Genomic DNA, 28000 nt, shown 5'->3' on the forward strand with positions numbered 1-28000 from the left:
AGTTGACTAAGAGCTCGTTTTGTCACTTGTTCTACTTGCAGCAATAACTGGATTTGTGAGAGCGACAGTAGTAACGGCAACCGCAACCGCAGCAACTGAGAGAGCTGAAGCAAGCCCCAAGAGCAGCAACAGCAGCAGCAGCAGCAGCAGCAGCACTTGTTAAGTGTGGTAGGTGCGAGGCAAAGTAAAGAGCAACGCCTTCACATTGGATTACGCGCAGTTTTACTTTAGACCGGAGCCAATTAGTGGCCAACAGCAACAACAGCAACTACAGCAGCAACTAGCGCAACAGCAGACGCAGCAGACGCAACAACAGCTGCAGCTGCAGCGACAGCAACAGCAGCAAGTGCAGCAGCAATTGCTCGCCCAACAGCAGCAGCAACTGCAGATCCAACAACTTCAACAGCAACTGCTGCTGCAACGGCTAGAGCGTGAGTTGCAGCAGCAACAACACCAACAGCAGCTAGCCCAACAGCAGCAGCAGATTCTCTACCATCAGCGACAGCACTACGGCCGACATCGCTGGCTCTCGGGCAGCAACCACTACAATTACACGCCCCTGCACCAACACCAGCAGCAGCAGCACCATTACCAGCAGCAGCAGCAGCAACAGCAACAACAGTACAGCTATTACTTCAGTCGCGGCAGCAGCAGCAGCAGCGGGCTGGGTCTGGGCCTGGGCTTGGGCTTGGGTTTCGGTCTGGGCGGCAGCAATCTAGCCAGCTGGTACCATCTGCCGTCGACGTCGGCGCACATTTACATCGGCAGCAGCAGCACTGGCGGCGCTCCTTATCCGTATCGGCTGGGTTACAGCGGCGGGGGCTATCCAGCAGCGGCGCTAATCAACTTTGAGACGTCGCCCACACCGCTGCTCTCGTCAACGGGCAGCTCGCCTGGGTACTTGCCGCCACTGCCGGCCCCGGCACTGCCACCGCCACCACCGGCGCCCAGCGTAGCCACCGATTACTACTTCAGCAGCAGCAGCAGCAGCCGGGCGCCCCCCATAGTCAGAGCCGAGCCGTTCCAGGAGTACACAGCGGCGGCGGTTGCAGCGGCGGAGGAGGAGCTACAAGCTGGCGGCTATCGTTACAAGGCAACGCCACGCCGGCGATACGACGCCTACGACAACTACGGCTATCTGCCGGGCCTTGCCAGCACCACCGAGGACGAGGACGACCTGCTTGAGGAGTGCCTGCCAGCGGCCCTGCTATCCACGGACTGCGAGAGCCTCGAAGACGTGCGCTTTCTCGAATACAACAGCAACCACCACCCAGAGTACTACGACGAGGACGACGAAGAGGCCCAGCTGGCGCACATACTCGATCTTGATCTGCCCGATTTTCTGCGCCCTTACAGCAGCAGCAGCGGCGGCGGCGGCGGTAGCAGAAACAGCCACAAGACGCCGCCACAACACGAATACCAAACGGAGCACGGCGGCGCAGCCGGAGCAGGGGCCAGCGGCGGAGGTGACGGCAGCGGCGGCGGGGGAGGAAGAGGCAGTGCAGCAGCAGCACCTAGTGCCAATCAGACTCATCGCGAAACGGAACAACAACGCTACCATCACTACCAGCAGCAACAGCAGCAGCAATACCCACACCAGCAGCAGCAGCAGCAATATCCACACCAGCAACATCAACACCAGCAACAGCAGCAGCTGCAGTCGCAGCAGCAACAGGCCTATCAGTCCTACCAATACCCCTCGCACGACAGCTGTGAGGGCTTCAATCAGTTCGCCAACGACGCCAGCAGCTGCCTGGGCAATCAGAGAATGATGGTTAGCAAGTTGTGGAACAGCTGCTTTCCGGAGTTTACGCCGGATCACGTACATCGGCATAACTTCTACCTTTGCCAGGTGAGCGAAATGACTGCAACAACCAAAATCGACTTGACGGTTAACACATACCCAGTATATTGCATTATCTTACGTTACATACATTGCAAACAGTTAAAGTTCAGAAATATATTCATAGATCTTTAGAAGAAGTTTTAGTTCGGCTTGAAATACTTTTACCTCTTGAAGGAAAATTCCAATTGGATTCCATTTTTATTGTACAAAAGCCTAATCATTTGCCCTGATTAGGAATACAAATTTTGCATTTGCATAAATTATTAGAATTATATGAAGAGGATTCCCATTTTAATATAAGCAGATTGAAGTTTTATATAATTATTTTGCATTGATCCCATCCTTATAAATAGAAAAAAAATTAAATATATAATGTATACATATACATACGTATACTCCTCATCACACAATGACACGAGTCTTAGGATATCTTCTAGTCGGTCACAGCTGAGATTATAGCAGTCTAGCCAATTTAATCAAATATTATCATATGAGTCCAGGTGCTCTGCATACGAAGCAGGTGAAATTGTGTTCAGCGCTCATTTCTAGAGTTATTGAGCTACACTTATTAGCATTCCACACGGTAGAGGAACTGACTAAGGATGGAAGACGAATGAGTGAGTGTATTAAATTGAAGGTACTTGAATCTAAGGTCTTCACATAATACACATCAATATTTCTACGTCTACAGCATTTGATTTTGGCTAGAATAAATTGTCGAAAGAGTAGGTTGAATTGACAGCAATTAGCATTTAATTAAACACAATTAAAAGTATCTTTGTGTTTTTTCTTTTTCCTTTTTTTCCCAAACTGCGCAGTGGCAGCGCAACACTCAGGTGCGCATTGTGTACCTGTTCTATCGCTGGATAACGGCGATAACATGCTTGGCGGCCCTGGTCTGCTCGCTGCTGGACATTGGACGCACCGACGAGCACTTCGAGCACCACTATGCCAAGTGGTGGATCTACCTGACCCACTGGGGGCTGCTCTTCTGCACGGTGCAGGCATGGCTGGCCGCCTGGATCGTCACCCAGGGCATGATGGTCGAGCGCGAGGACTTTGAGATTGTGCGGCAGGCGAAGAAGAGCCGCCTGCACCACCTCTACTGGGTGCTCTACACCTGCGCCACGGTCTACGCCTTTATTGTAACAATGTGCTACTGGCTGCTCGTCCACAATCCCGGTAAGTAAACAGTGCTCCAAATCAGTATACAGACATACGTATATACAAAAAGGAAATAGAAAATGTGAAAGAAACAACAACAAAATAGTAAGAGTCAGCTGTTTGTCATTGTGATTCGATTCAATTCCCTGGTCCATACGTCAGGCTAATGGATCGCTTCTCACAAAACACCACCGCCTTGCAGCTCTCAATCTCAATGGCGTCGTTGGCAATGTGACTGACAACGACCAGGCCGCCCACAGTGCAGCCGAAGGCGATGTACATTTGGGCCGCCTGCTTCAGGAAGCTGTACCTCCGGTAGCTCTCCCGGGGAATGGCGTGCAGCTGGAAGGCATTGTACATGGTCCAAGGCCCGAACAGCATCTGGCAAACGGTCAGCGGCACGTAGAGGTGCATGGCCAGCCGAGTGACCAGGGCGATGGTGCTGGTGATCAGGACACTGATGCTCAGGAAGATCAGTATCCACAGATTGACGGTGAGGAAGGCGGGCAGCCAGAGGCCCAGCGGCGTATAGATCAGCACGACGGCGATGCTGGTCACAATGTAGGGCCAGGTCAGCTCCATGTCGTGCGTGCAGAGGCACATCACGAGCAGGGTGAGGCTCTCGAATATGCTGACGAACACGATCCAGTTGATGGGCGCCGTCAGCTGCAGGCGGCGGAAGCCGAAGAAGGCCAGCGTCAGGTTCAGCCAGATCAGGAAGAGCACCAGCGCGGTGAAATTGCGCTCCGGCGAGCTCAGCTGCAGCCGCATGCGGTAGGTGGCCACCAGCCACTGGAGCGTGGACACGCCCACCTGGACGATCAGCAGCACATAGACGTTGGAGAGGAAGCCGATGCGCGAACTTTCCCGCTCGGACTCCAGCGGTGGTATATAGTCATTGTAGTAGGGATTCGTGCTCGTCTCGTGCGATAACGAAGTATCCTCCAGTCTGACGCTGGTGGTCTGCGTGTCCCGCGTGTCCCGCGTGTCACGCGTGTCATGCGTGTCATGCGTGTCACGCGTGTCATGCGTGTCCTGCGTATCATGCGTGTCACGCGTGCTTCTCGTGCCCGTTTGCGTTTGCGTTTCCGCCGAGCGCATGTAAAGCTCTGGCGCTGAGCGAGACTTGCTAGACATGTTGCTTGTCAAATAGCACAGATCCATTTTCCAGACGTGACTGACAGCTGGGGACAGGCTACGCTCTCAAATGAAGCTGAAAACTGAAAACTGAAAAGTGAAAATGGAAAAAAGAGAAAACATCAAAGAGAGCAACAACAATAGCAGCAACAATCAATTGAACACAACAAACATACAACTTGATGAGCGATCAGCCGCGCGGATTGCCGCAGAGGTTGCGCAGCTATTATCTGCAACTGTTTGGAGCTGCCCTCGCATACATTCTCTTCGCCGTGATAATGCTCCAGGCGATTGAGGCGACGCGGGAGGATCCCGCCGAACGCAATTCCCTAGCTGCTCTAATCCTGTACGTCATTGGCCTGGTCTTGTTCCTTATCTATGTGAACGTACTCTGGCTGCGCCGCAAGTATCCGGTCAATTGGGCCGTCTGCACCACCATCGCCGTGGCGCTGGGCCTGGGCAATGCCTTCCTGCTGATCGCCCAGGATCCGACGACCCTCGTCCATGTGCTGGAGGTTATTGCGATGATGTGTATCTTTGGCTCCATGGGATCCTGGCAGCCGAGGCGCCTGTCGCCCGTATGGTATGCCATTATTATGTCTGTGGTCGTGGGGCTGCTGACGGGCATTGCCCTCGTACTGGCGTACTTCATCTCGAAAGGAAAAGTTGACATCCTGCTCTACCTTGTCCATGGCCTACTGACTGTGACGATGTGTCCACTGATGATATTCCAAGTGCTAGTGTTCAACGGCCTCATCTGGGGAGTGAGGCCCATTATGGACATACCGCTCTGCTCGGTCATCCTGCTGATGGACTTTCTGGCCGGCTACACCTTCGTGGATGCCGACGACGAGATAGCGCATGCCTTTGAAGTACTTTCCGAGTCCAATCTCCACTTGATGGGCAGAATGCTCAACATGTGAGGCCATCGAGTGCTTATTCTTGTTACCCGAACTCGGAGTCCGAATCTGCAATTGTAAATCTGAATTGAACTGCCTTAGATACGTTGTGCCGCATGAATGAGTTTTTTGAATAAACATAAGTCTTGAAAATCCATAGTGCAAATGCAGGCATACATTTTAATGGATAGGATTTCTGATATACCTATATAGTCAACACCTATTTGGGATATATCATAGAACATATATGTATATCCATAAATAGTTCGAGTAAGGCAAGAGACCAGACTTAGAATCATTCTATGGCATGTTAACTATCACTATATTTTGAATGGATTAGGAAATGTCTCTTTTCGCCCTTTATGACTTCCCCTGCTCACTTGGGAGCTACGAAATTACACCCACATAACCATCTTACCCTTCTTTTGAGATGTAGGCAAGAATGATGCCAGGAATGAAGATATACTCATTGACCTCAACATTGAACACATATCTCAGTCCATTTCCTTCACTCAAGTCTTCATCCTTCATCATTCAGCCCAATCATCCATAAGAAGACTGAGCAGATACTATCTAAATAAATAACAGTATCGCAGCAGTATATTCTACCCTAATAATATAATAAATAAAGACCTCTGAATTAATAATTTAATTATGCATAAGTCGCACACGTCATTTAACTTTTTTATCTTTAGATGAAATATCTTTGTCATCTATTTCATAATTAAATCCATACCAAGTGATATTTCTCTTCCTACAAAAAGTTCTCAGAATATTGAATATCATTATATATATGATATTATACATAATAACATTTTTTAAAATCTTCAGATCAAGGTGAAACGATTTGTTGCCTGAATTCAAAATTTCAATTAGCTTCGATATAAATAATAAATATATAACAAGGTATTAGATATAAATGGAGAATATACCATTTCATAAAATATTTTCCATAGCAAAAGACAGACTTGTGTTAAAATTTTACAACAAATAAACAAACGAAATCATTTGGTAGATCATTAAAATAATAAACGTATCTCAACATTGCATTATTTCTCTCATTTCGCCCCACCTTCTCCCACTCTTTCTCTGTCACTCTTACTACTTGCCCACTTATATCGATTTGTGATTCTCATCTATCATTCTCATCTATCCGCCATAGAGATCCACAAGATTGACGCATTGAACATCATGGTGCACGTATTGAACTCCATCATAATGCTCATCGACCTGGCCATTGTGGGACATCCGATTAAGATGAGCCACGCCTACTTTACAACTGGCATTGGACTGGCGTACGCCATATTCACGGGCATCTACTTCTTGGCCGGCGGCACCGACAGGTAAGCAAGCAGATGGGAATCCCCATTGGAATCACTATTGACACTCGAATCACTCTCTGTGTTAAGGAAAAACCAAACTGCCATCTACCCGATGATGGACTGGACCAAGCCGGGCAAGGCCATCATTGTGACAGTCTGTGCCATCATTTTCACGTTCTTCGTGCACTTCTGCTGCTATCTGCTCTACCGCGGGCGCGTCTGGCTGTTCACCAAGCTGTGCATTCGAGGCCGCCACAATCGCGACGGCGAGATGGGGGAGGGGCTCAACGATGATTCGGGCTCGCGCATGGGTGGAGGCGGCGGTGGCATTGGCGGTGCGGCTACTGTAGTGGGCGGCGGCGGCAGCAGCCAGGACTATGCCCATCAGCAGCAATATCCCATTGCGCACACGGAGCAGCCGCGGGCCATTTCACAGCAGCCGCCTGCCAGCTACCAGCTGCCTCCACAGTACTCGGGCTACCTGCAGCAGCCCGTAGTGGCTGGTGTCAATGTGGGCGTGGTCAGTGCGGATGGGGTCTATCAGCCGATTGGCACGGACTCGGGCCGCACGAGCGGTGGCGGCGGCGGAGGCGGAGGTGGAGCCGGAGCCGGTGCTGTCGATGGCACAGGCAAGCACAAGAGCTCTGGCACCGGCACCGGCTCCGGCTCTGGCTCCGGTTCCGGCGCTGGTTCGGCCTTGACACGTACTGTTGCCCATTTGGATGCGGCACAGCGGGAGCAGTTCCTCAATCCCAACAAGATCGTCGAGTATAAGATGTAAAGGCGTTGTACCCGGCACCGGTATACGTTCCGCTTGTCCATGAAGTTTCTGGAGAAGCACTGTGCGCAATGCGAGGCGGCACGACAGGCCGTCAGCGAGGAGCAGCGCCATCTGGCGGCGGCCGAAACGCATGCGCACAGTGGTTAGTTTAAGATTTGCTTTTGCCGTTTGATTTCCACGCCCAGTGCCGGCCGGGCACTGTTGGCATTGTGTAGCCTGTATTTGGTATTCGTAGACTGTAAATGTAGTTTCGTAATTTTGTAAAAGCTTTGCCAGATTTTGTAAGCTGCAGCCTACAGTAGTAATTCGTTTGTGCGCAAGCGCCCACAACTGCGTTAGCTCGCTGCTACAGAGACTTAGAGAGATATTTTAGCTATTGATGTATGTAGTTGTCGTATCCTGTATAGAGTATAGACAGACTCATCGATTTTGAGCGATTTCAAATCTTTTCAATGGACTAAGTTGAACATTCTTATGTTCCAACTACACACACACACGCACACACACACTAGCCCCAAAAGAGCCAAAGAACAAAACGCTTTCCCTACTTTAATTAACAGCAAATTGTGTTCAGCAAATACATAGGCAACTGCATATATGTACTTATGTATGTATGTATATGTAAACACACAGCGTCCATTAATTAATAATTTTGTTGGCTAAGCTCTTCGAACACAACAAAAGGAAAATAAAACACATACTGCCTAAAGCCTGGCGCACACTCACACACGCACACACACACACACACACACACACATGCTTTATTATTTACAATCAACCCTCTGGTAATTTTTTGTTTAGTTTTAGCTTTATTTGAAGAAAACCTTATATATGTATCGGTGCAGGAGTACAACAACAGCAAGCGCAAGCTGAGTGTTCCGAGGAGTCGAGTTTTGCTCGCTTTGAGGACACTGTGCGCATGCCTAATATGTTTTTATCATCAGTATTTCGTGGTGCATGACAGACACAAAATTGTTCTTTTTTATTTTATAAACTTAGGAGTTTAACAAAATACCAAATGAATACCTAAAAGCACAGCAAAAAGAGAGAAAAATACAAAGTAAATATATATAAATAGTTAAAAAACTAAAACGAACTCAAATGAGTATTTCAAAGCAATCTCACATGTTGCATAAATAAAAGAGATAGGAAAATTCAAAGAATAATAAGTGCACGATATTGAGAATTATAAACAGTTTATAAATCGAATATTAAAAACATTCCAAAATTGAAAAACTAGCTTGTATGATGTTAAGAAATCAAAGAAAATAAAGACAAATTAAAACAGTATTAAATTGAGTTATAAACAATTGCTCAAAACGAAATGAAAAAATATATATAGAAGACATAGCTGTATTATAGTATTAAATTATTGATATAATTAATGGGCCTACCTTGTACCACAATTCACAATGACCTGAACACCTGGACAACAATATGAAACACCTGCAAGAATCAAATAAATGAATTCAAATAATACTTAATATACTTACGTCTATGTAAATATTTGTGTTTCAATGCGTTCTATATATATTATGCTGTATATATACATACATATATATACGTATATTAAATCAATGTTGAGAACTAAAATCAAAAAAACAAAATAAAATTGAAAAATTAATGAAGAAAAACATCCGGAAAACAAAAATCAAATGCAATGAATAAAACTCGTCAAGAGGAATGTGTTAACAAACAAATAGATACAAAGGATATTTAAATACACTCACACACACACAGAGAGATATATATATAGTATATATATACAATAAATGAAAAAAGAATAGATGAAAAAAACAATAAATAACGGCATAGTAGTATACCATACACAATGTCTCTTAGATATACGAAATAAGTGTAATTTACAATTAATTTTCGATAGATTTACATAAAACCAACAATATTAATAAACGGCACATACATAAGCACATACACAGCCCATAAATTTAAAATAATTATTAAAAACTATAAAGAAGAAGACAGTTGAAAAACATTTAAATAACATAGTATGTGTAAATGATGAGAGTTTTAACGCAGTTTTCCGTTGAAATTCCGATTCATTCCAAGTACCCAGTGGATTTTTCAATTGTAATACGAGAAGAGCATATTCTAGTGGTTTCTTCCGATTGTCCATCCGATTACAGCTAAAATCTCCTTCCTGGAATATCCTCAATATGCAAATGATTCAAGATTTTATTCAATATTTGCCTTTAGCTCAATTGCTCAATTGCGTTTCGAATCCAATTGGTCTTTGAAAGTTATTTATAGAATCCGCTTGGGTAATCTCGGTTCTTCCGGGAATTTAATTTTTAAAACAATTTTTTTTTTTAATTATTCATTAATTTTTTTTTTTTTTGTAAAAATGGATTGGTTCATTGTATTTTGTGTCGGGGTTTTAGCAGAACTGAAAATATGCTTCATATTTTTGCTTTGCGAACTTTAGCATATATGTATAAATGTATGTTTATATAGACTGAATATTATTAAATGGAAAAATATATAAAACAACACAAACAGACAAAAAATAAAGTAAAATAAAGAAAATTTAAACAAGTTATTCGAATATTAATGCAAACAGTTTTCGATTGTGTAAAATATATTAAGAAAATTGTATTAACCACAGCAACAACACAGAAGAGAAAAAAGGATTAAAAAAAAAAAAAAAAACAATAAGCACATATCAATAATTAAAAAGAAAACAATTGAACAATGAAATTTAAATAAAATTTATAACGATAATACAAAAGAAAATACAAATATATATATTAAAATTGTTTCTTCGAAAGAAAACTCAAAGTTGCGTATTCTAAAAACCAAATCATAGTTGACCTCATCAAAGCCCAAAGACAACACATAACAGTAAATATAAAAAATAAAAAAATAAAATAAAAAAAAAGCATACTAAATGTTAAACAATCATTATAATATGTATACACATTTATGTATAATATATGCAATTAGGTCTAAGAGAGGATATTTAAATATTATATTTTGTAGATTTTTAGCAAAGTAGCCGAAATGTCACGATATATACACATCTGCTATATATATATACACTTACTATAATCATACATACGATCATTGATCATCTCATTTGTAGGCGAGATGCTGAACCTGTAGTTGTATTCAAATTGAAATGTTCAAGCAACAAACAAGAAATGGCAAAGCTTTAAGATACTAGAACTGTTGGACGGAAACCCTTTCAAGCTGGATAAGTGTAAGAAATGTTTCAGTTTTTAGCGAAAAGTTGTTGGCTCATCTGCTACATGTATTCGATAGTGTAGTGCGCATATCCCATAAATTGCTCAGCAGGCCACATATTAGCAGTTAGTGACTAAATCTATAGTTAAATCCAACACCCACAAGCTTATTAAAGGAAAAAACAAAACGAACAACAAAACAAATAAAATTTAAATTAAACCAAATGAATTACAATTTTAAATACCTAAACTTGAATGAAATGCATAGGCGTATACACAGCTGCTATACATTTCAAAATATATTTAATTGTGAAGTTTAACAAGAATTAAATTAGTTCTAAAGCCAAGTGTTTACCTTTAAAGTATTTCTCCGCATTTAAGCATGAAAAAAAAAACTAGCAAAATTAATGAAATTGAATGAATAAAAGCAGCAGAAACAAAAAAAAAAAAAAAACAAAAAAAAAATCTTCTAAATTATAGCTCCAATTGCAACGACCTCTCAATTGTGTTTAAAACAGAAAAAGCCCAAACAAAAAGTCACAAAGCATATTTCAAGCAAAGGTTTTTAAAAATAGATATTCTATACAAGAAGAAGAACGGGAAATTTGGATTGTGAACAGCATCGGTGAAGAAGAAACACACAAAGGATAAGCTTAACAAATGGAGAACTACATGTATTATTACAACAAACAGAAATAACAAATTACGCATACATATATTTCTATATATATGTATAAATAATAAAAAAAACAAAAACAAAATGAACAATTACCCTTAAAAATACCCATATATATACTATATATATGAATATATATATACTTTAATAATATAAAGTATGAATACCTATTATTATGTATTGGAAAGCAAACCATTGTGAATTAGTATTAAAACAACCAAACAACAGACAAGAAAGGTGGTAAATAAAGATTGTAAACGAAATCAATAAAAATGTGTAGAAGTCATGATTTGAAATTGGATTGATATCTGACCAGCGTGAGTTCCATTTATTTTACAGGCACAATACCATCTTCAAACTACTATTTTTCTGATTATAGAGTAAAAATAGTTTATATACCTATGCCCACTACAACTAGCACAAAACGGAAAGATCTGTATCTCCCAAGGCTTTACAGCTACAATATTAAACAGAATAGTAGCTGTTAACGCGTAAAACTGATTTTTCAAAAATTATATATGTAAGCCTCTTGGGGGCATGGTAAATAAAAATATACTTCATCTCTTGCTAGAGTTAGCTAGAATTACAAAATTTTGTTACTGCAGATTTTCTCTTGTTACTTACCACAAAAAGTTGTCCGACAACAATATTCCTTAACTTATTAACTAATGGCAAATCTGATTCTGTTTCTATTCTCTGTTTAGTCAGTCTCTTTTATTAATAGTTAGAACAAATATTTGCATTGTGAATTCTATTCAGCTTTTCGTCACCCCACTCCTATTATTACACTTTCTTTAATACCTAGAAATGGTGAAATATTTGGATACTTTCAAATATGTATATATTAATGTAATATATTTTTAATCAACAAGGAATTTAGCTTTCACCAAATTTATTGATATATGTTCCGTTATAATAACACAATAGAAAATCTAATTGTCGTTTTCTTTATTTTCATACATTTATAATTGATTTCAGTTTTAGTTATAGATACATTTAGTTTTACATTTACTTTTACTTTATTATTAAATAATTAGTAACATAATTTGGTTTACTGCGACTTAAACATTAATCATCATTTAAATGTATACATAATCACTTTATTTTCCGTTCACTTTGCTTCACGTTTGTGTAATTCAACAAATCGTATAAACAAATACATAGAGGGAGACTGCGAAAGTTCAGTTATTAAACTTTATATATCACGCATGGGAGGATGGGGTTCTGTGTTGGTGGCAGAACTTGGATAGAAATAACGAAATCTTATGGGAAAATAATATTAAAACCTTTTTAGTAAATAGTCATACAAAATAAGTGCAAATAATTTAAGAAAATTAATTTTGTAACTGAAAAATTCGTCGCTTTCTAAGAGAGTTTCAAATAAGATGGCGGCGAGCATTTCTTGCGCAGGAATTTGATTATGTACAGGGGCAAGCAGGAGACGACTGTAATAAGCGATACCTTCCAGAGAAAATCGTACGACCAAATGAACTCCCAATCTGAAAGTATATAATAAACTTAAATAACATCTAACAGATAGAAATCACTATAATGCTCACCGAAATAATCATGTAACACCGCCAGCGAGATGAGATATAGCGCCAAGCTGAATAGTTCCGCCAAGACCATAAGCCTGCGTCATAAACAAATCACAAAATAAATAAGGCTTTTGAAACTGATAACAGTTTTAATCGGTCTAACCTGTGCCAGGTGCGCACCGTTAGCGCCACCATGATAAGCTCTGTCATAATAAGCGCTGAGAAACTGATAGCTACAATGTGTATAAACTCATCCACAAAGAGTATCAGCGCGCCGTACATGATAACACCACCCTGGTAGATGCTGATCAACACCCAGATGAAGAATGTCTTATAGCTGAGACTGCGCCCCTTCGACAGGTCCTTGTAGAGCTCCGGGTATGTTACAGCTGTCTCTGATGTGATGTCCTGATCCAGAACCAGGGAAAATACAGGAAACATGGTGTACACCGTGGAGTAGCCCACCATCAAAAAGCCCTGATACAGAGCTACAGAGCTCAAGTAGAATACCGCTGAGAAAACTGCCTGCAGTGTGGTAATTATCAATCCACGATGGATGACGAACTGAGAGAGGGCTGCCGAGCGCTTGTAGCTGCGTCGCCCATGGATCAGCAGCAGCTTGGCAATGTGCGAGAATTGCGGAATGCTAAAGTCTCCAGCCAACGATGCCTGACGGCCTTCGCGTCCCTCGATTCCCACACCTGCGTCCGCTTGCTGGATCATGCTCACATCATTGCCACCGTCGCCCACGGCACACGTGCGCTTGCGCGTGTGCTTCTGGATGAGGGACACCACCTGTGCCTTCTGGGTGGGCGAGCAGCGGCAGCACACGACTGCTGGCGAAGCGGTGGCCAGCTCCAAGAACTCCAGCCGATAATACTGTAGGCACACCTCTAGCGACTCGCCGGATATGACCAGGGCGTGTCCTTGCTTGCGCCGGAACTGATTTAGCTCCTGGTGCGCCTCCGTTCGCGTCTTGACAGAGCGCAAGACGTGCAAGCCTTGATTCCGGCCAATTAGCTGCGACGATTTGGCGATGCAGCAGGCGGTCTCCAGCTTGTCGCCCGTCAACATCCAAACCCGGACGCCCGCATTGCGCAGCAGCTCCAGCGTGGGACGCACATTCTCCTGCAAGCGATCCTCGACGCCCGTGAGACACAGCAGCTCCATTTCCCGTTCCAGGGACTCGGTAACGGCGGCCACCTTGGCCACACGATCCGTAATGCTAAGCCGCGCCGCATTGTAGCGCGTCTCAAAGTCGTTGTACTGCTCGTCGGTCAACACTTTCTTGGCGACAACGAGCGTGCGCAGGCCCTCTCGCGCCATGTTGCCGGACTCCTCGCCGAGCCAGTCGTTGTACTGCACAATCGTCGACATGACCACATCGGCGCCCTTCAAATAGAAGGTTATCTGACCCGACTTGCTCTCCCGTACAATGATGCCCATGCGCTTGCTCTCGCTCGTAAATGGGAATAGCTGTAATATCTGGTAGTGCAACAGGATGTCATCTAGGAAATAATTTACGATTAGTTAAAATAGATTTCATTAGGAATATTATGACAACTGCGCTTACTTTCATCTGACGCAGTCTTCACCTGCAGCGTCATGGAATTCAGATCGCGTGCAATCAGCGTCAGGCCCACCTGTTCGGTCCATTTGACCAAGGCAATCTCATCAGGCGAGGCGGCCTGATATTGGTGCTCCGTGTCCGTGCTGCCCGGTGCCTCAATGTTTATCACAGATTTGGTGGGCGAATTGTTGCCACCGGTCACCGTCGAAGCAGTGGATACCGAGTGGCTATCGTCATCATCGCTCACCGGCGTCACATTGTGGCACAAGGCTAAGGCGCGCACCGCCTCCCATTCGCGCCAGCCCTCGGGACGACGCATGCGATTGCCAGCAAACATGATCGGTTTGATGGATTCGCCGGCGCTGCTAGAGCTGGAGAGGCTGCCCTGTTGCTGCTGTTGTTGCAGTATATTGCTCGACAGCTTCTGTATCATCTGGCCAATGTGATGGAAAGTGTCCGCGTCGTGTGATACGATTCCCAGATGTATCTTCTTAAAGACCATTTCGTTTTGGGTCAACGTGCCCGTCTTGTCTGTCAGCACATACGAGATGCGTCCAAGCTCCTCGGGTATGGTGGTGGATCGTACGACGGTGCCCTTGATATTGTCATCGTTTTGCATTTGCCACGAATAGAAGGCCTTGCCCATGTCGAGATTCACGCGCAGACTGATCGGTATAATGTACGAGAAGAGCAGCACAAAGCGGAACATATAACGGTACCATGGACCGCCGAATCCCTTCAGCATCATCATAACCAGCGAGAGTCCCAGAACGGCACAAAATAGCACCTGTTACCATGACAATAATTGTTATAAAAGCATTGAGGATTCATCAATTCATTATTTACTCACCTTGGTCAGTCCGTTGATCTCAGTGTCCAGCAGTCCCACCTTGGAACGCGGCTGAGAGTTATTCATCACGCTGCGCGTCTCGCAGCCCGTGTAGATAACAATTCCTGTGGCGGTTCCAGCGGCGACGACTGTATTGGCCCAGAGGGTGTTCTCCACGCTGAGTCCGGTGTCCTCGCTGCCATCCGTCACGCAGAAGGTAGCAATAAAACTGTGTATGTCATTCTGCGGCTTCTCCACATAGAAACTTGCGTCGATGTTGTACAGGTCCGCGTCCCGGCACAGTTTTTGGGTGTAGGGCACCGCCAAGCGTGGCTTCCAGTCCGTCTCGCCGTCCAATTGGTCGGTGCGCACAAAGACGGAGCCGCTGCGATCGCTGGTGCGCAGCAGGATCAGATCCGCGGGCACTCGCTCGTTCTTTTCCACAACGATTACGTCCCCCACTTTGAGCTTGGAGCTGGGCACCATCTCGTATCCGTTGCTATGCGTAGCCGACAGCCGCTTGTATTTCTGCGAGTTGACCTCACGGTCGCGCTGATGCCGACGCAGATCATCCACGCCCTCCCTGCAAATGGTGACCATCAGCACGAAGCCAAGCGGGCCCCAGTAAGTGTACGGATAGCCGATGCGTATGTCCGGATACAATTGCGAGAGCGCCATCAGCAGAAAGTACAAGTTGAGGAAGAAGCGAAACTGCTCGAATAGCACCAGCGGCAAGAACGTGATGAAGTTGTACTTCTGGTTTCGTATCTCATTTGGCGGAAACTTCTCTGTAGTCGGCCTGCCCAAATTCACCGTCCGGGCTCGGAGCTCCCGTGGCCTGAACCATTTTTTCCAGCAGCTGTAAGACGAACACAATTGCATCAATAAATATATATTCATATAGCTGCCTTACAGTTAACTGCCACACTACGTTGGCCCCCTTGATTACAAATCTAATCTGTTGCATACGTTTTCTTGGCCTGGTTCTGAGTCTCGTTAGAGCTTAGATCCTGCAAGCAAGGCGGCGCTTGCATTCGGAGCTAACCAAACTGTGGCATTTATGAGGGCTCTCAAGGAAAATTTTGATAAACGCGAATCAAAAAAATAATTTAAGTGTCTCGACAAATTTTTTGTTGTAAATAAATATCATTTTTACAATTAATAAAAATAAGACTATTTACTATTTGTAAAATATATGTATTTTCGTTGTATATATATTAACAAAATCTAAAAAGCAAAATTATGTTTAATTAAATGGCAACAGATAGATAGTTGCATATATTTGCTGTAAGATTGGGAAACAAATTCAAATCCCATTTACAGCTTGATCATTATGCCAATGCCAACTACATTTCAATACAAGAAGTATATATACAAAGTTTTTGGATAATTACTATTTTCTACTATTACTCTTTATATATTATAAACAGCAGTTCCATTAAAGCGTTAAACTAAGCTTTGAGTCAAGCACAAGAATTCAATTTGGACTTCCGCAGAACTTGATAAAATATTGCTTCATAACCGTAAACTGCAGCTTTAAATTACATGAAGTGACCTTGGCAACAAAATCAATAATAATGAAATCAAATATGTGTATATGGAACCACCAAGAATAAAGTACACGCAACACACACACATACGAACACACATAAATGTATATGCATGTGTAATAAAAACAGACACAAGTGTGTGGAAAGTCAGTAAAGAGGTTATCATGAAGAGAGTGGCAAGCGGGAGAGCAGAGAACGTTGCCACTTGCGGCAGCTGCGCTCTGTGACCAGATTGTCGCTCATGCGAAGCGGGAGCTGGACGGGGCGGGGGCTACACTCGATGCGAAAATGCTGATAAACCAGATAGCCGTTAGGCAGAACTGGGGGTCATGGATGTTATGATGATTCACCTGAATGAGTACCAGCGATTGCGATGACGATTCAGCAGCGGAATATTCTCTCTGGTCATAGAAGCTGCTGCTGCAGAAGTTTGCGAAGTGCCGTCATCCATTTCACCCGTTTCGATTAATTAACAATTCACAGCCGATTTTAAATAGTTTTTATTAGCGGGGGCTGAGCTGCCTTTGGCTTTGTTCTGGCAGCAGCAGCAGCAATAGCAGCTGGATAGTTGTTTGTTTTTGTTTTTGTATAGGTTCACACCGTAATTCACATAGTGCATGGTACTCGCTTCACTAAATGCATCTACATGCCCATCTAATTCAATCGAATCACAATTGCAATCATTAAATGCAGTCACACGAAATTCTTATGCACAAATTAAAGCAAACGAAAAATTCCGTGTCAAAACTACGTTGTCTGGCATTTGTTTAACAGCCCTGTGTCTTGGCGAAAAGAGAAATCAATAGAACGACCGTACACTTGGGTGTGAGTGAATACACACTACATCCATGCGCGTGATTTGTGTTGGTAGAGCGCAGCTAGCACAATCAGGCGTTCTCCTGAACAGTCTGGCAGCACTCTTTCGAATATTGCGCGCGCATTTTAAAATGACCGTTGAAAAATATATAATGTCAGCAATTCAGCTGATTGCGCACATCGTTGAGTTCGCATATCCATGTTAATTAAATAAGCTTCGTCAGTCTTTCGTTTCAGCAATATAAACAGTTTAGCGCATAACACCGCTAGCTGCTTATTTGCTTTTGCTCTTTGAGTAAACTTGTTTCTACTTTTATGGGGCAAATTAATGTGGCTCGAGTTGCGGGCGTTAGGTGTTGGGCGTGCCAATGGGTTTGTCGTATATACATATATTATTCATCTTACAAAAAAACTAAACTTTTGTCAATAGTGGCTTATGATCTCATACTAAAAGTTGTTCACAGTAAAAACAAAAAAACCATACAAATAAAGAACGAGAAATACCAACACGAATAACAACAACATCAGCAACAAAAACAATTATCATTAAGCATTGGCAATAAACCATACAAAAGTGAAAAAGGTTCAATGACATCAGCGTGCTTAATACTGTAAAGAGTTACAAAAATTGAGGAATGGCCAAAGACAAAGATCTCGACCAGGCCAACACCAGGACAAAGGGTCAGCCCTCTGCTGCAAAAGTCAACTGAAGAGCGTTCACACGAATCTGTCTCTCTGTCTCCCTCAACCCGTATATCATTGGGATCTGAGTCAGAGTCAGCAAATATCACATCAAAAGGCTGAGCCGCTATCGTCAGCGTTTCATTTCCTTAGCTCGTGCCCAGATAGTTTATATATATATATATTTTTTTTTTTTTATTTTCATTTTTTTGCTGTGCCTACTCACAATTGCTTAGCCAAGCCAAAGCCAAAAACAACAATTATAAAACCTGTTTTATTCGGCACTTCCTTACCCTCGACTAATTGCAACATGCGAAATGCATTCGCTGCATTTTGCTTTCAGAGATATTACAGCACGTCGCAGATATACGAATACCTCTATCTGTATACGAAGATCTATATGGGTATACGAAACGTTTTGAGAACTGTCGACAATTTTGCAGTTGTTAAATTGTTATACAATATTATTTGCTGTTCCCATTAATGTGATCCACTGTTAAATATTATTACTGAGTCACACACACATTTATAGAGGAACAGAAAATGTGATAAAAGGCTATGCCCGCTAATAGAGTAAATATAAAATTATTTCTCATAAAAATAAACTTATTTTGTATTGCATATTTTACACAATATAAAACTGCGAAATAAACCAAGTTTTTTTTTAGAAAAAATTTGTCTGTTTTCATTATGACTTTCGCGTATAATTCAAAATATTTTATCTAAATATCGATCTATCTTTCTATAAATTTATCTATCTTCCATCTATTTTTCGATATGACAATATATACATATACATATAGATATAAATATATACATATAACTGTTGCATAGTCTTATAAACCAGGTTGTTCTCTTTTTCAGAAATCTTAAAAAAAAAAAAAAAACAAATGAATTTAAATTTAATTTAAAACTGAAATATTCGTAAGGCAGTTATGAAAAGTTCTGAAACTGCTTTAGTAGCTAGTAGTAGATAACCTGTTTAGTTTAGTTTAGTAGATAACCTGTTTAAATTCTAATCTAAGATGATATTTCGTACAAATCTGTGCTCATTTAATGGGCAAGCGTTACCTAGAGGCCCACAAAGACCTATTGAAATTCAAAAAGCGTGGATTGGAATATGGATTTCTTATGTATTATGTATGTACACGAGTACAATGTAAGTAGTCGTCAAATTGTATGGCAATTGCCAGCTGGCAACATAGTTTTCCCAAGCTTTTTTCTGTTTTCTGTTTTCGTTTTACTTTTGCTGTCGTCGCACCGCATGCAAAACAGCCCCCATGCCCGGTGGTTCCCGTGCCAGTGCCAGTGGCAGTTCCATTTCCAGGGCCCGTCAATGGCAACCGTTAATGTTATTATTTGTTGCCCACAGCTTGGAAAAAGAGTTGGCAGCAAAACAACAAGAACAGCACATTGTTTCACCCACTGCCTGCAATGTGGGTTAATAAACAAGTCAACCGGCAGCGCAGCTATTTATAGCTTCTATTCCGTAGAACTGAACATCACACCACTTATCATGGTCGTCCGCCTATTTGCTCAGAAATCAGCCGAGCGACTCGAGGGCGTGTCGAGGCGGTCCAGAGCAACGCAGGCAGCCAGGCAGCCCGCTTGTTGACACACAAATTGAAAATTAGCCGGAGTGAGGAGTCGGAACAGAACGCCGCCTCCCTCAATACTCCATCGCCTCCAGCTGGTTAGCGGTTACCGACAGGTGGATAAGTGGCGCATAAATTATGCGCCACAGTCGAGCGGTCCATCAGTCGACCAATAGCTCATTGTCTGCTCTGAAATGAATTCCTTTGACGCGACTTGCTTCTTGAAAACCGTATGAAAAACAAGAGAAAATTTACTAGACGGGTAGTATCAACTGCATGATACTCGGGCAAGGACGAAAATGAATAATTGTATACATATAGAGTTTCCACTAATCCTGATTCTAAAGATTTGGTATAGATCTAACCCCAGCTGATCTACTTGAGCGACTTGATACGGTGTCACACTCACACACCTCTGCATAATCATACGTAGATCTGTTGGAAAGCTCATTCTAGGCTTAACGCCAATCTACTCTTCTCATTTCGTGAGCGCGTATGATAAGCAGCTAGATAAATTCTCCAGCGTCTCGACACTTTTGCGGTATTTACGAGTTTGTTGTGTTCGCAATTTCCAGCCAACAACAATTCCTACTTTCCACTTAGCCATTGTTGTCTTTCACATATTATTTTCAGCTCAAGGCGTCGGAAGAAATTCTGCTTATGCGACTATAGGCTAGGTGAGTACAGAAACTAATACAGGAAATTAGAATAGTATGTATAATAGTAAAATATGCAAGACATATTTCTATATCAAATTAACTATATATAAATACATTTAATTACAGCTATAGAAACCAAAATTACTTTGCCGATTTATATATTATTTCCTAATTATAACTATATTTATTGATTGTAGTTTATCTGGCAAATGGAAAGTCCTGGTTTCGGCTCTTTAAGTATTAATTATTTACATTTGTTGAATCTAGTATATAAAGTGCTACTATTTATGCTACTATTTAAGCCTATTTCTAAATGTTTATTCATTCTAGCTAAATTGTAAACACAATATTTTGGATTTTAGAGTTTTAAGTTGGATCTTTCATTAATTTTCATGGTTATTTTTCATTACTTTATATTTTGTTATGTAGTTCAAGATTATTCCCCAATTTTATGAATAGGAATAGGTAGAATCTACCATAATTCGATTTCATTATTCGTTAGTTATTTATAGGTCGATTATAAATATGTTTAAACAATCAATTATGAAAGGCATCGTAAAAGGAATTTCATATTTTATTTCAATTGCCTTGAAATTAACTTATGCCGAATTCAACATTCTTGAAGAGTAAACTCCCTTATACTTAAAGATCTCGTAGATCTTTCTTTGTTTGATGTTTTCTATAGAAAGTCAATGTTTATATGTAGCGTCACTTGGAATAACCGATTATTTTCCAACCTTCACACCAGCTTTAGCCTAATCTTCAATAGAGCGGAAACTAATTTCACAATTATAGCGCGCTCAGGCCAAATATCGGAGCCTTATCGCTAAAAGCATTGCTTAGTTAGCTTTCGAGCTAATGGGAACTTTGGACTAATACTCGCAATTAGACCACAACCCCGTTTAACAACAACAATAACAACAAAATAGCCAAAAGCGGTTAGCAGACGACAGTTAAGCGACGCGTTGGTTACACAACATTTGCTTTACCTGAAACCAAATTGCAATTCTAATCGCCCGAAATCTTTGGGACTCATATAACAGGCAGCGCTTCGAGTTGGGCCGTAGGCGAACAAAGAAAACAAACAAACCAAAAGCCAAAGCGCTGTAGTTGTTCTCCAGCCAAACAGTGAGCCACAGCAACAAGACCTTCAAAGCCAGCTCAAAGTGCGTTAGACTGGCTAAAACGAGAGCTGGCCATATTTCAAGCCAGAGGGTTACAGACAGACACCACAGCAATTATAATGGGCAAATTAAGTAAGCTCAGGGTCAGCATTTGAAGAGTTTTGCTCACTTCAAGTTCGACTTTGACGAGGGGGAGTAAACAAGTTGTTGTCGAATCATTTCATTTCATATACCTGACTTTATACATCTCAACTTATTGGATCTTTCAGAAGATTCGAGTTCCTTTTCATTTTCTAAATAGCTGGATAATTTACACAAGCCACTGTAAAAGTATTGCTAAAAAAAATGACTTAAAAACAAGTAAGAAGGCTCCAGTCGAGACTGCTCGACTAGGAGATACCCTGAACCCCCCAAGCTTATATTCTACTCATTCTGCACTTCTTTTATGCACACACACATATATACATATGCATCCACACTTACGCATAAGCCCGTGCTCTGCTAACTGCGCAGTAAGCAGCGACTGAGCTTGGGCTGCGCTTCAGTGCAATATTATGAGAATTTACTTGTTGAATAATTTTTTTTGTAGATAGACAATCTTAATGGAACTTTCAGGGGTGATTATATGGTTAATATTGTACATCCCAAAGCATAAGTCTCTAGTACTTGAAATACGTTTTTTACAAATTTGGGGCGAAGGGGACGTGGTATCAAAAATCTGTAAATTACAAAATCTTTGTATTCATCATATGTATATACACAGTAAATCGGAAGTCTCCAGGTCTAAAAAAGTTTAAATTAGGCTGAAAAAAGCTAAATCCATTTTTCTATTATTTTCAATAAAAAAGTTATCAAATGAGTTATCGAACAAATAATATAAACTTGTACTGCGTATGGTACACACGAGTATGCATGCCAAATTTCAGCTCTTTAGCTCTAATATCTTCGGAGATCGATTTGCTTATACGGACGGACGGACGGACAGACTGACAGGGCTATATTGACTCAGCTCGTCGTCCTGATCAAGAATATACATACTTTATGGGGTCTGCGATAATTCCTTCTGCCTGTTACATACTTATCACAAAACCATTATACCCTGATTTCCCATTTTCAATGGGTCCAGGGTATAAATAGGCATTGTAAGCTAATAAAAACCTCAATTACAAAACCCCAATTGAAACAGTCAATGGGGAAATTGCAATACTTTAGCTAAAACTTTTTAAGCTGACTTGGTTGTACAGCATCAGAGTTTATGAAAGTTTAGCGATAAAGTACGCCCTTAATTAACTAGCTAATTGGGAGCTAAAAGATTTTTCTACAATTCATTGGACAGCTCATTTGCTGATAAGCATTCAATTAGCCTAATGCTAGCCAAGCCCTTTTCGCTTGATTTCTGATTAGAATTCAATTACCCTAATGATTATAGCTTGTTTGATTACTCAGTCTTTGATAAGAGGCACTATATTATGCAATTTGCATCTCAAACCGGGGTTTATATAATGCAATTGTAGCTAATGCATATTACGAAGTAAGCTGCACAACTTTGGTTCCACTTGCCCGAACAATGGGGCTTGATTCTCAGGCCCAGGCCCAGGCCCAGACCAGATTGTTATATATACTTGGAAATTCAACTATCATGCGCTGTTTCATTTTGTGGCATTACTCAATTCAAAATCTCTAGTCGAGCAATGCGGCGCGTTGCGGCTCTTTTTCTCTTTTTCGCATTCATTTTTGCCCTCTCAGACGGCGCAGCAGGCACCCAGCCGAACGCTTGACCTCCTTCTGATAAGCCACGAGGGCACATAACTTTCAATTTTTGGACATGAAAAGAGCGAAGCACGGAAACTAAGCTGGTAAGAGTTCACTTCTCGGCTGGCAGCAACTAAATGATACTCTGCAATCAGCGAGTGCTCGCAAGACCTGAAATATACCTATATATGAATACACCAGTGCATAATCAGTATATACCAGTATTACCTATGTAACCTCTACATATTATGAAAGCTAATTTAATAAGTGTCAGCTTGTCAAGAACAGGCACCTAGATGATACTCTGTAATCCATGAATTGATTCACTATGGAATTGATAGCTGCAATAGCCATCGGCTCAACAATTATATATGAACGAGTCTCTCATATCTAAAATAAGGCCTAGCAAGTGTTTTATATTTATTCTTTGTAATGAAAATGGATATTTTTAGTTTGTTATGTACTATATACTAACAGATGTAAGTATATACAGAAAAATGCGCACATGATATATATGTATATATTATTAGTCTCTTTAAGACTGTACATATTCTTGGATCAAAAATCAATATTTTTCAATTCATGTAAAATTAAATTTGATAAAATTAATTTGATATGTATGATTGTGGCTCATAAGTTCTTTGAGTAATGAGAATGGATATTTATCAGTTTTATGTAAATTAAATCACAGCAGATACCTACACCATATACCTTAACGAACAGAATATAAATAGAATACATATTACGCAGGAAGTTCTCAACTGTTATTTGTAAATCACTTTATTAATAATCCATGATTTAAATCCATGGTTTAAATCCGTTTTCAATTCACTGATATTTCCAGCTCTTTGAGCTTCCTCTGCATGTTACATTCCAATCTCTTAAACCGCCAAACACTATACACAAAATAAAATGGAATAGGGTATAAAATGCTCGCCAAAAAGAAATATAACTAACTGGATGCGACTTTTGCTGCAGAACTCGTTTGGGTCTTAGAAACCTTGAATACAAAACCTATCTAAGCAAACTGGTTTCGAGTCTCTGTAGTTCAGTGTTCGCTTCTTCTAAGTTGAGCAGCTGACGACACCAAAAAGCAGAAAACACAACAAAACAACAGCGTTTCGCCTTAATTTCTTTGCTAGGAGGAGTTGCACGCCAAAAATCGATTACAAATGCAAATTCCGAGCTCTATTACAACTGAAGTCTTGCGACATGTAAAGGTCTTGGCATTTTTGTCGCCAGTCGAAATTTCGCACCACTTAGCTATACGTGGGTGGTTCACTTCGTTGGACGTTTCCATTTGGATTTCGATTTTCGCTTTTAGTTGGAATGAGTGTCAGGGTGGAAGTAAATACAAACGGACATATGTAGGCATGTGTATTGTGATGTACACTTGGGCATAAACAGAACGAGCCACTGACGCTTCTCGCGTATTGTGGATCACGTTTATCGATTTCGATTTCGTCGCAAGTGGCAGAAAAGAAAACAAAAACAAACATGTTTTGGTTCTTTATTTATTTTCGCTGCCGGCATTCGCTGTGCGCTCTTTCTCCATTTATTTTCGTCTTGTTTTTCTTCTAATTAAGAAAATTAAAAATATATTTTTACGTCCACTTACATATATTTGGGTGTGTATCGGTGCATATGTCGAAACAATGTGTATCCCATATACTAGACTCGTATACGTGCATCGATACATACATACATATATCGTCTATTTATCTACAATTTTACTCGCGTTTCAAAACGCGAACTTTTCTGCGAATTGTCTCGACCACCATTTTGTCTGCCTTTGCAATTTACTTTTCTGTGTCTACGCCTCATAAAGTTTACTATATATACATACATATAATGATGACCTGACTACAGTTTGTCTAGCTCGAAGAGATAGATACTCGAATTCATATTCAACTCGCACCTCTAAGAAATCAATACATATGTAATTCTCAGATCTCTCTTAAAGATTTTCTGATCTGATTTTAATATCGATTTCTTTTATATTTTCTATGCACCTTCTTAAGTCAAAAGCATAGATTTTCAATCTCTTCTTTTTCCAGCCAAAATTGGGCATTAAACACATTAGCATAGTCGTATTAAAGCCAGATAAGCCGATGTAGCACAACAGCTTGTACACTTTTAGCAGATCAAGTCTTAATTGAACAGAATATTCGATAAATGTCATATATGTTTTAGAACTATAGGGCACACGCTAGTCGAGCACTCCCGGCTAGACCACCAACTTGTTTCTTTTTTGCTTCCGTGCGCTTTTTGCTAAGTTTGTTGTATTTCTGTAGAACATTTTGAAATGTTTCCATTTGGTAGTTTGAATTTCAGCGACTTGTTGTTGCTGCCCAGCGCAAGCCTCATAAAGGCAAAAAAAAAAAGCAAAAAACGATAATAAATAAAGTCAGTGGAGCAGAACTTGTTGCTAAGAAACTAAGAAACTAAGCTAAGATGCAAACACCAAGTTTGAGATAACAAAATCCCCGCCATGTGGCAAACGAACGGGAAGTTCAATCAAAAGAGAGGAAACTACTTCTCAGATCAAAAAGAACCCGAATTGGAATTCGTGAGATTTTATATCAATTAGATACATATGTATGTATACTTATATTTGCATACAGATATTTAAAAAATGATGTAGTATTTATACAATTTTAGCTCTTGTTTTCGAGTTTCTTTTTGATAATAACATATACAAATATATACATAAGTGCATATTTAATTGCGCGCAGACTTTTATGGGCAAGCGTCCAACTGAGTCTTTACTGTACCATGCTGTCAGATCAGATTAAAAGAAATAAAGAAATGTGAAATAAATAATATTCATAGATAATGCCATCTACAATTAATTATTTACGCCTTGACCCACATTGCTAGCAAAAATTAGCATCTAGGCAGTATTTGCACCTCATATTGAGTACGCACTGTACATACGTAAGCAGTTCTGTTTGTGAATAATTGAAAAAGTGTTTCGAAGCGCGTTAATTTTGAAAAAAATAAATAACTTTTATGAGCGAGAGAGAGTAAGTGAAAGAGAGAGAGAGAGAGAGAGGGGCAGCTGTTCTTCAACTTTTTTTCTCTTCTTCTTCTTCTTCTGTTTTCAGTTGTTTTCTTGAACGGGCAACATTTGGATTGTGATTGTCGACAGCAAATTTTGAGATGTGGAACATCACGTATACGCACCGCTGCACAGATCAAAGAACAAATGTCTCGTCAACTGATAAATATGTCTATATACACATGCGTGACTGGTGATGTAGGTATGTATGTATGTCTCTGTTTGTATAGTATATTTGCGTACGCACCTACAAAAGCACATTTTACAAATATTGGCGATGCTGCGGCTTTTGCTGCGCCGGCGATTGTTTTGATAGAAGACCGTGGAGGAGCCGTTGTCCGGATCGATCACTGTGTGGGCGCCAATACCGTTAGCCGCATTAGTGTCTGTGGCCACATGTGTGGCATGTGGCGCGGAGCTATCGACGCCAGCGGCGCCCGTCTGTGTTAGTTGCGCCAGTTTCGCTGCACTAGCGCCAATCGTATGGTCGGACGTAAGGTCGCGCGAGGCGCTGCCGCTGCTGTTAATATTCGAGTGTCGGGCGCGCTCGCGGCTCCGCTCATTTCTATAACGTATCTGGCCGGCGGCTGAGCCAAGACTGAATAGATTGCCCAGAAAGCTGCCGCCAGCGCCGCTGCCGACGCGGCTATTGGGGCTGCCGATGCCGCCGATGCCGCCGTAACCAGTTGAGCTTTTGCGTCGTCTTTGCCCACTGTTGACGTTGCCCTTGATTCTGCTTCTGCTTCTGCTTTTGCTGTTGCTGTTGCTGTTACTGTTGCTATTGGTAATGGCTGCGTCAGTGTGGCGTATGAGCAATTCTGTTTCCGAATCAGTCTCTTCGCTCTCTTCGTCAAAGTCACGTAGCGGCAGCTCGTTATCAGTCATGGCGTAAGAGAGCGTTCTATATTGTATATGCATATAAATACGATTTATGGGTATTTGCTGAATGCGTTTGTTTGCGTGTGTGTGTGTGTGTGAGAGAGAGAGAGACGCAGAGCTAGTGAGCTCGCGAGTGCAAGAGCGCGCTTGACAGGTGTGCCGTATTGTGTGTTTGGCCAAAACTTGCACAAATTCTCTCAGTGCAGTTTTGCAGCTGTTGACTTCTATGTATTTCCGCTTTCCTTCATATGGAACTTTATCCAGCCTTAGCTTGCCACGTTTCCAGTGAACTCCAATGCAGCCAGCCGGACTTGACAACAATTTATTTGTTGAGCAAACACAACGTGTGACTGCTGCCTTATCAATTGTCTTTATTTGGGCGCGTAAACTTTTATGGGGGAGCTGGGCAAACACGACTCTTTATTATATTGAGCACACGCATACAAGCACTCGGGCGTTCCCCGTCGACGTCATCTAGCGGATCCGTCAATCGAACCACTCATGCTCACTTCTAAAAATGCCAATTGATAATAATTGTTTATCAATTATTATTATTGCGGAGTAGCACCTCGATCGGTATCACAATATAAAACTATAAAAAAGCAACAATAACAACGCGGCACTTGCAAGTTTTATTACCAATGGCCCAGGCCACACAGTTGCACACACACACACACTCGCTCACGCACACACACGCACACACACTAGAAACTAAACACATGCAATAAGAAATTTTCAACTCTTCTTCTGTTCACATTTTGATTAAAAGCTCGATAGTTGTTTACCGCACTTGTGTGTCGAGGTATTCTAATAAATCTAACTAATTTTTATAAACAATTTAGCACATGTTTGAGCACGTTTCCGTCTATTTACGTTAAATGTGTTGCTAGTGGCCACTGGCCAATTGTACAAATTTAGCCA

The 28000-nt window shown here is 41.5% G+C and overlaps 4 protein-coding genes across 8 annotated transcripts; 2 read left to right on the forward strand and 2 right to left on the reverse strand.

Moving 5' to 3' along the window:
- Positions 1-172: 172 nt before the first annotated feature.
- On the forward strand, positions 173-13023 carry hbt (headbutt; the record flags this gene model as incomplete). Its single annotated transcript, XM_089466280.1, has 4 exons — positions 173-1852; positions 2665-3028; positions 6209-6389; positions 6456-13023. Coding segments are annotated over 4 exons (2919 nt in total), but the record flags the coding sequence as incomplete, so codon positions are not given.
- LOC108610678 (uncharacterized) lies at positions 2624-4174 on the reverse strand. Its single transcript, XM_018002925.2, has one exon. It carries the CDS (start codon positions 4172-4174, stop codon positions 3149-3151), a length of 1026 nt encoding a protein of 341 aa, XP_017858414.1. The 3' UTR covers positions 2624-3148.
- On the forward strand, positions 4303-5212 carry LOC108610679 (uncharacterized). Its single transcript, XM_018002926.2, has one exon. It carries the CDS (start codon positions 4330-4332, stop codon positions 5068-5070), a length of 741 nt encoding a protein of 246 aa, XP_017858415.1. The 5' UTR covers positions 4303-4329; the 3' UTR covers positions 5071-5212.
- LOC108610673 (putative phospholipid-transporting ATPase IIB) lies at positions 11957-28000 on the reverse strand. Of its 5 annotated transcripts, none has more exons than XM_089465364.1 (7): positions 27865-28000; positions 26448-27101; positions 14984-15821; positions 14137-14920; positions 12727-14071; positions 12585-12658; positions 11957-12524 (listed from the first exon to the last, which is right to left on the reverse strand). In XM_089465364.1, exons 2-7 carry the CDS (start codon positions 27083-27085, stop codon positions 12391-12393), a joined length of 3813 nt encoding a protein of 1270 aa, XP_089321490.1. In that variant the 5' UTR covers positions 27086-27101; positions 27865-28000; the 3' UTR covers positions 11957-12390. The 5 variants fall into 5 exon arrangements, with proteins under 5 accessions (XP_089321490.1, XP_089321491.1, XP_017858403.1 ...); XM_089465365.1 differs by having other exon boundaries at positions 27953-27999; XM_018002914.2 differs by having other exon boundaries at positions 26448-27998.

Source organism: Drosophila arizonae, chromosome 3 (genome assembly GCF_054131065.1).
Source record: "Drosophila arizonae isolate 15081-1271.41 chromosome 3, UAZ_ARI_1.0, whole genome shotgun sequence".
Classification (NCBI taxonomy): Eukaryota; Metazoa; Arthropoda; class Insecta; order Diptera; family Drosophilidae; genus Drosophila; species Drosophila arizonae.

Coding starts and splice junctions, on each gene's coding strand:
- LOC108610678 (XM_018002925.2), bottom strand. CDS start 4,174: ATGGATCTGTGCTATTTGACAAGCAACATGTCTAGCAAGTCTCGCTCA.
- LOC108610673 (XM_018002914.2), bottom strand. CDS start 27,118: ATGCATATACAATATAGAACGCTCTCTTACGCCATGACTGATAACGAG. Junction 15,822..26,447: donor TGTAAAATGTGCTTTTGTAG/GTGCGTACGCAA, acceptor TTCGTCTTACAG/CTGCTGGAAAAAATGGTTCA. Junction 12,659..12,726: donor ACGGTGCGCACCTGGCACAG/GTTAGACCGATT, acceptor TTTATGACGCAG/GCTTATGGTCTTGGCGGAAC.
- LOC108610679 (XM_018002926.2), top strand. CDS start 4,330: ATGAGCGATCAGCCGCGCGGATTGCCGCAGAGGTTGCGCAGCTATTAT.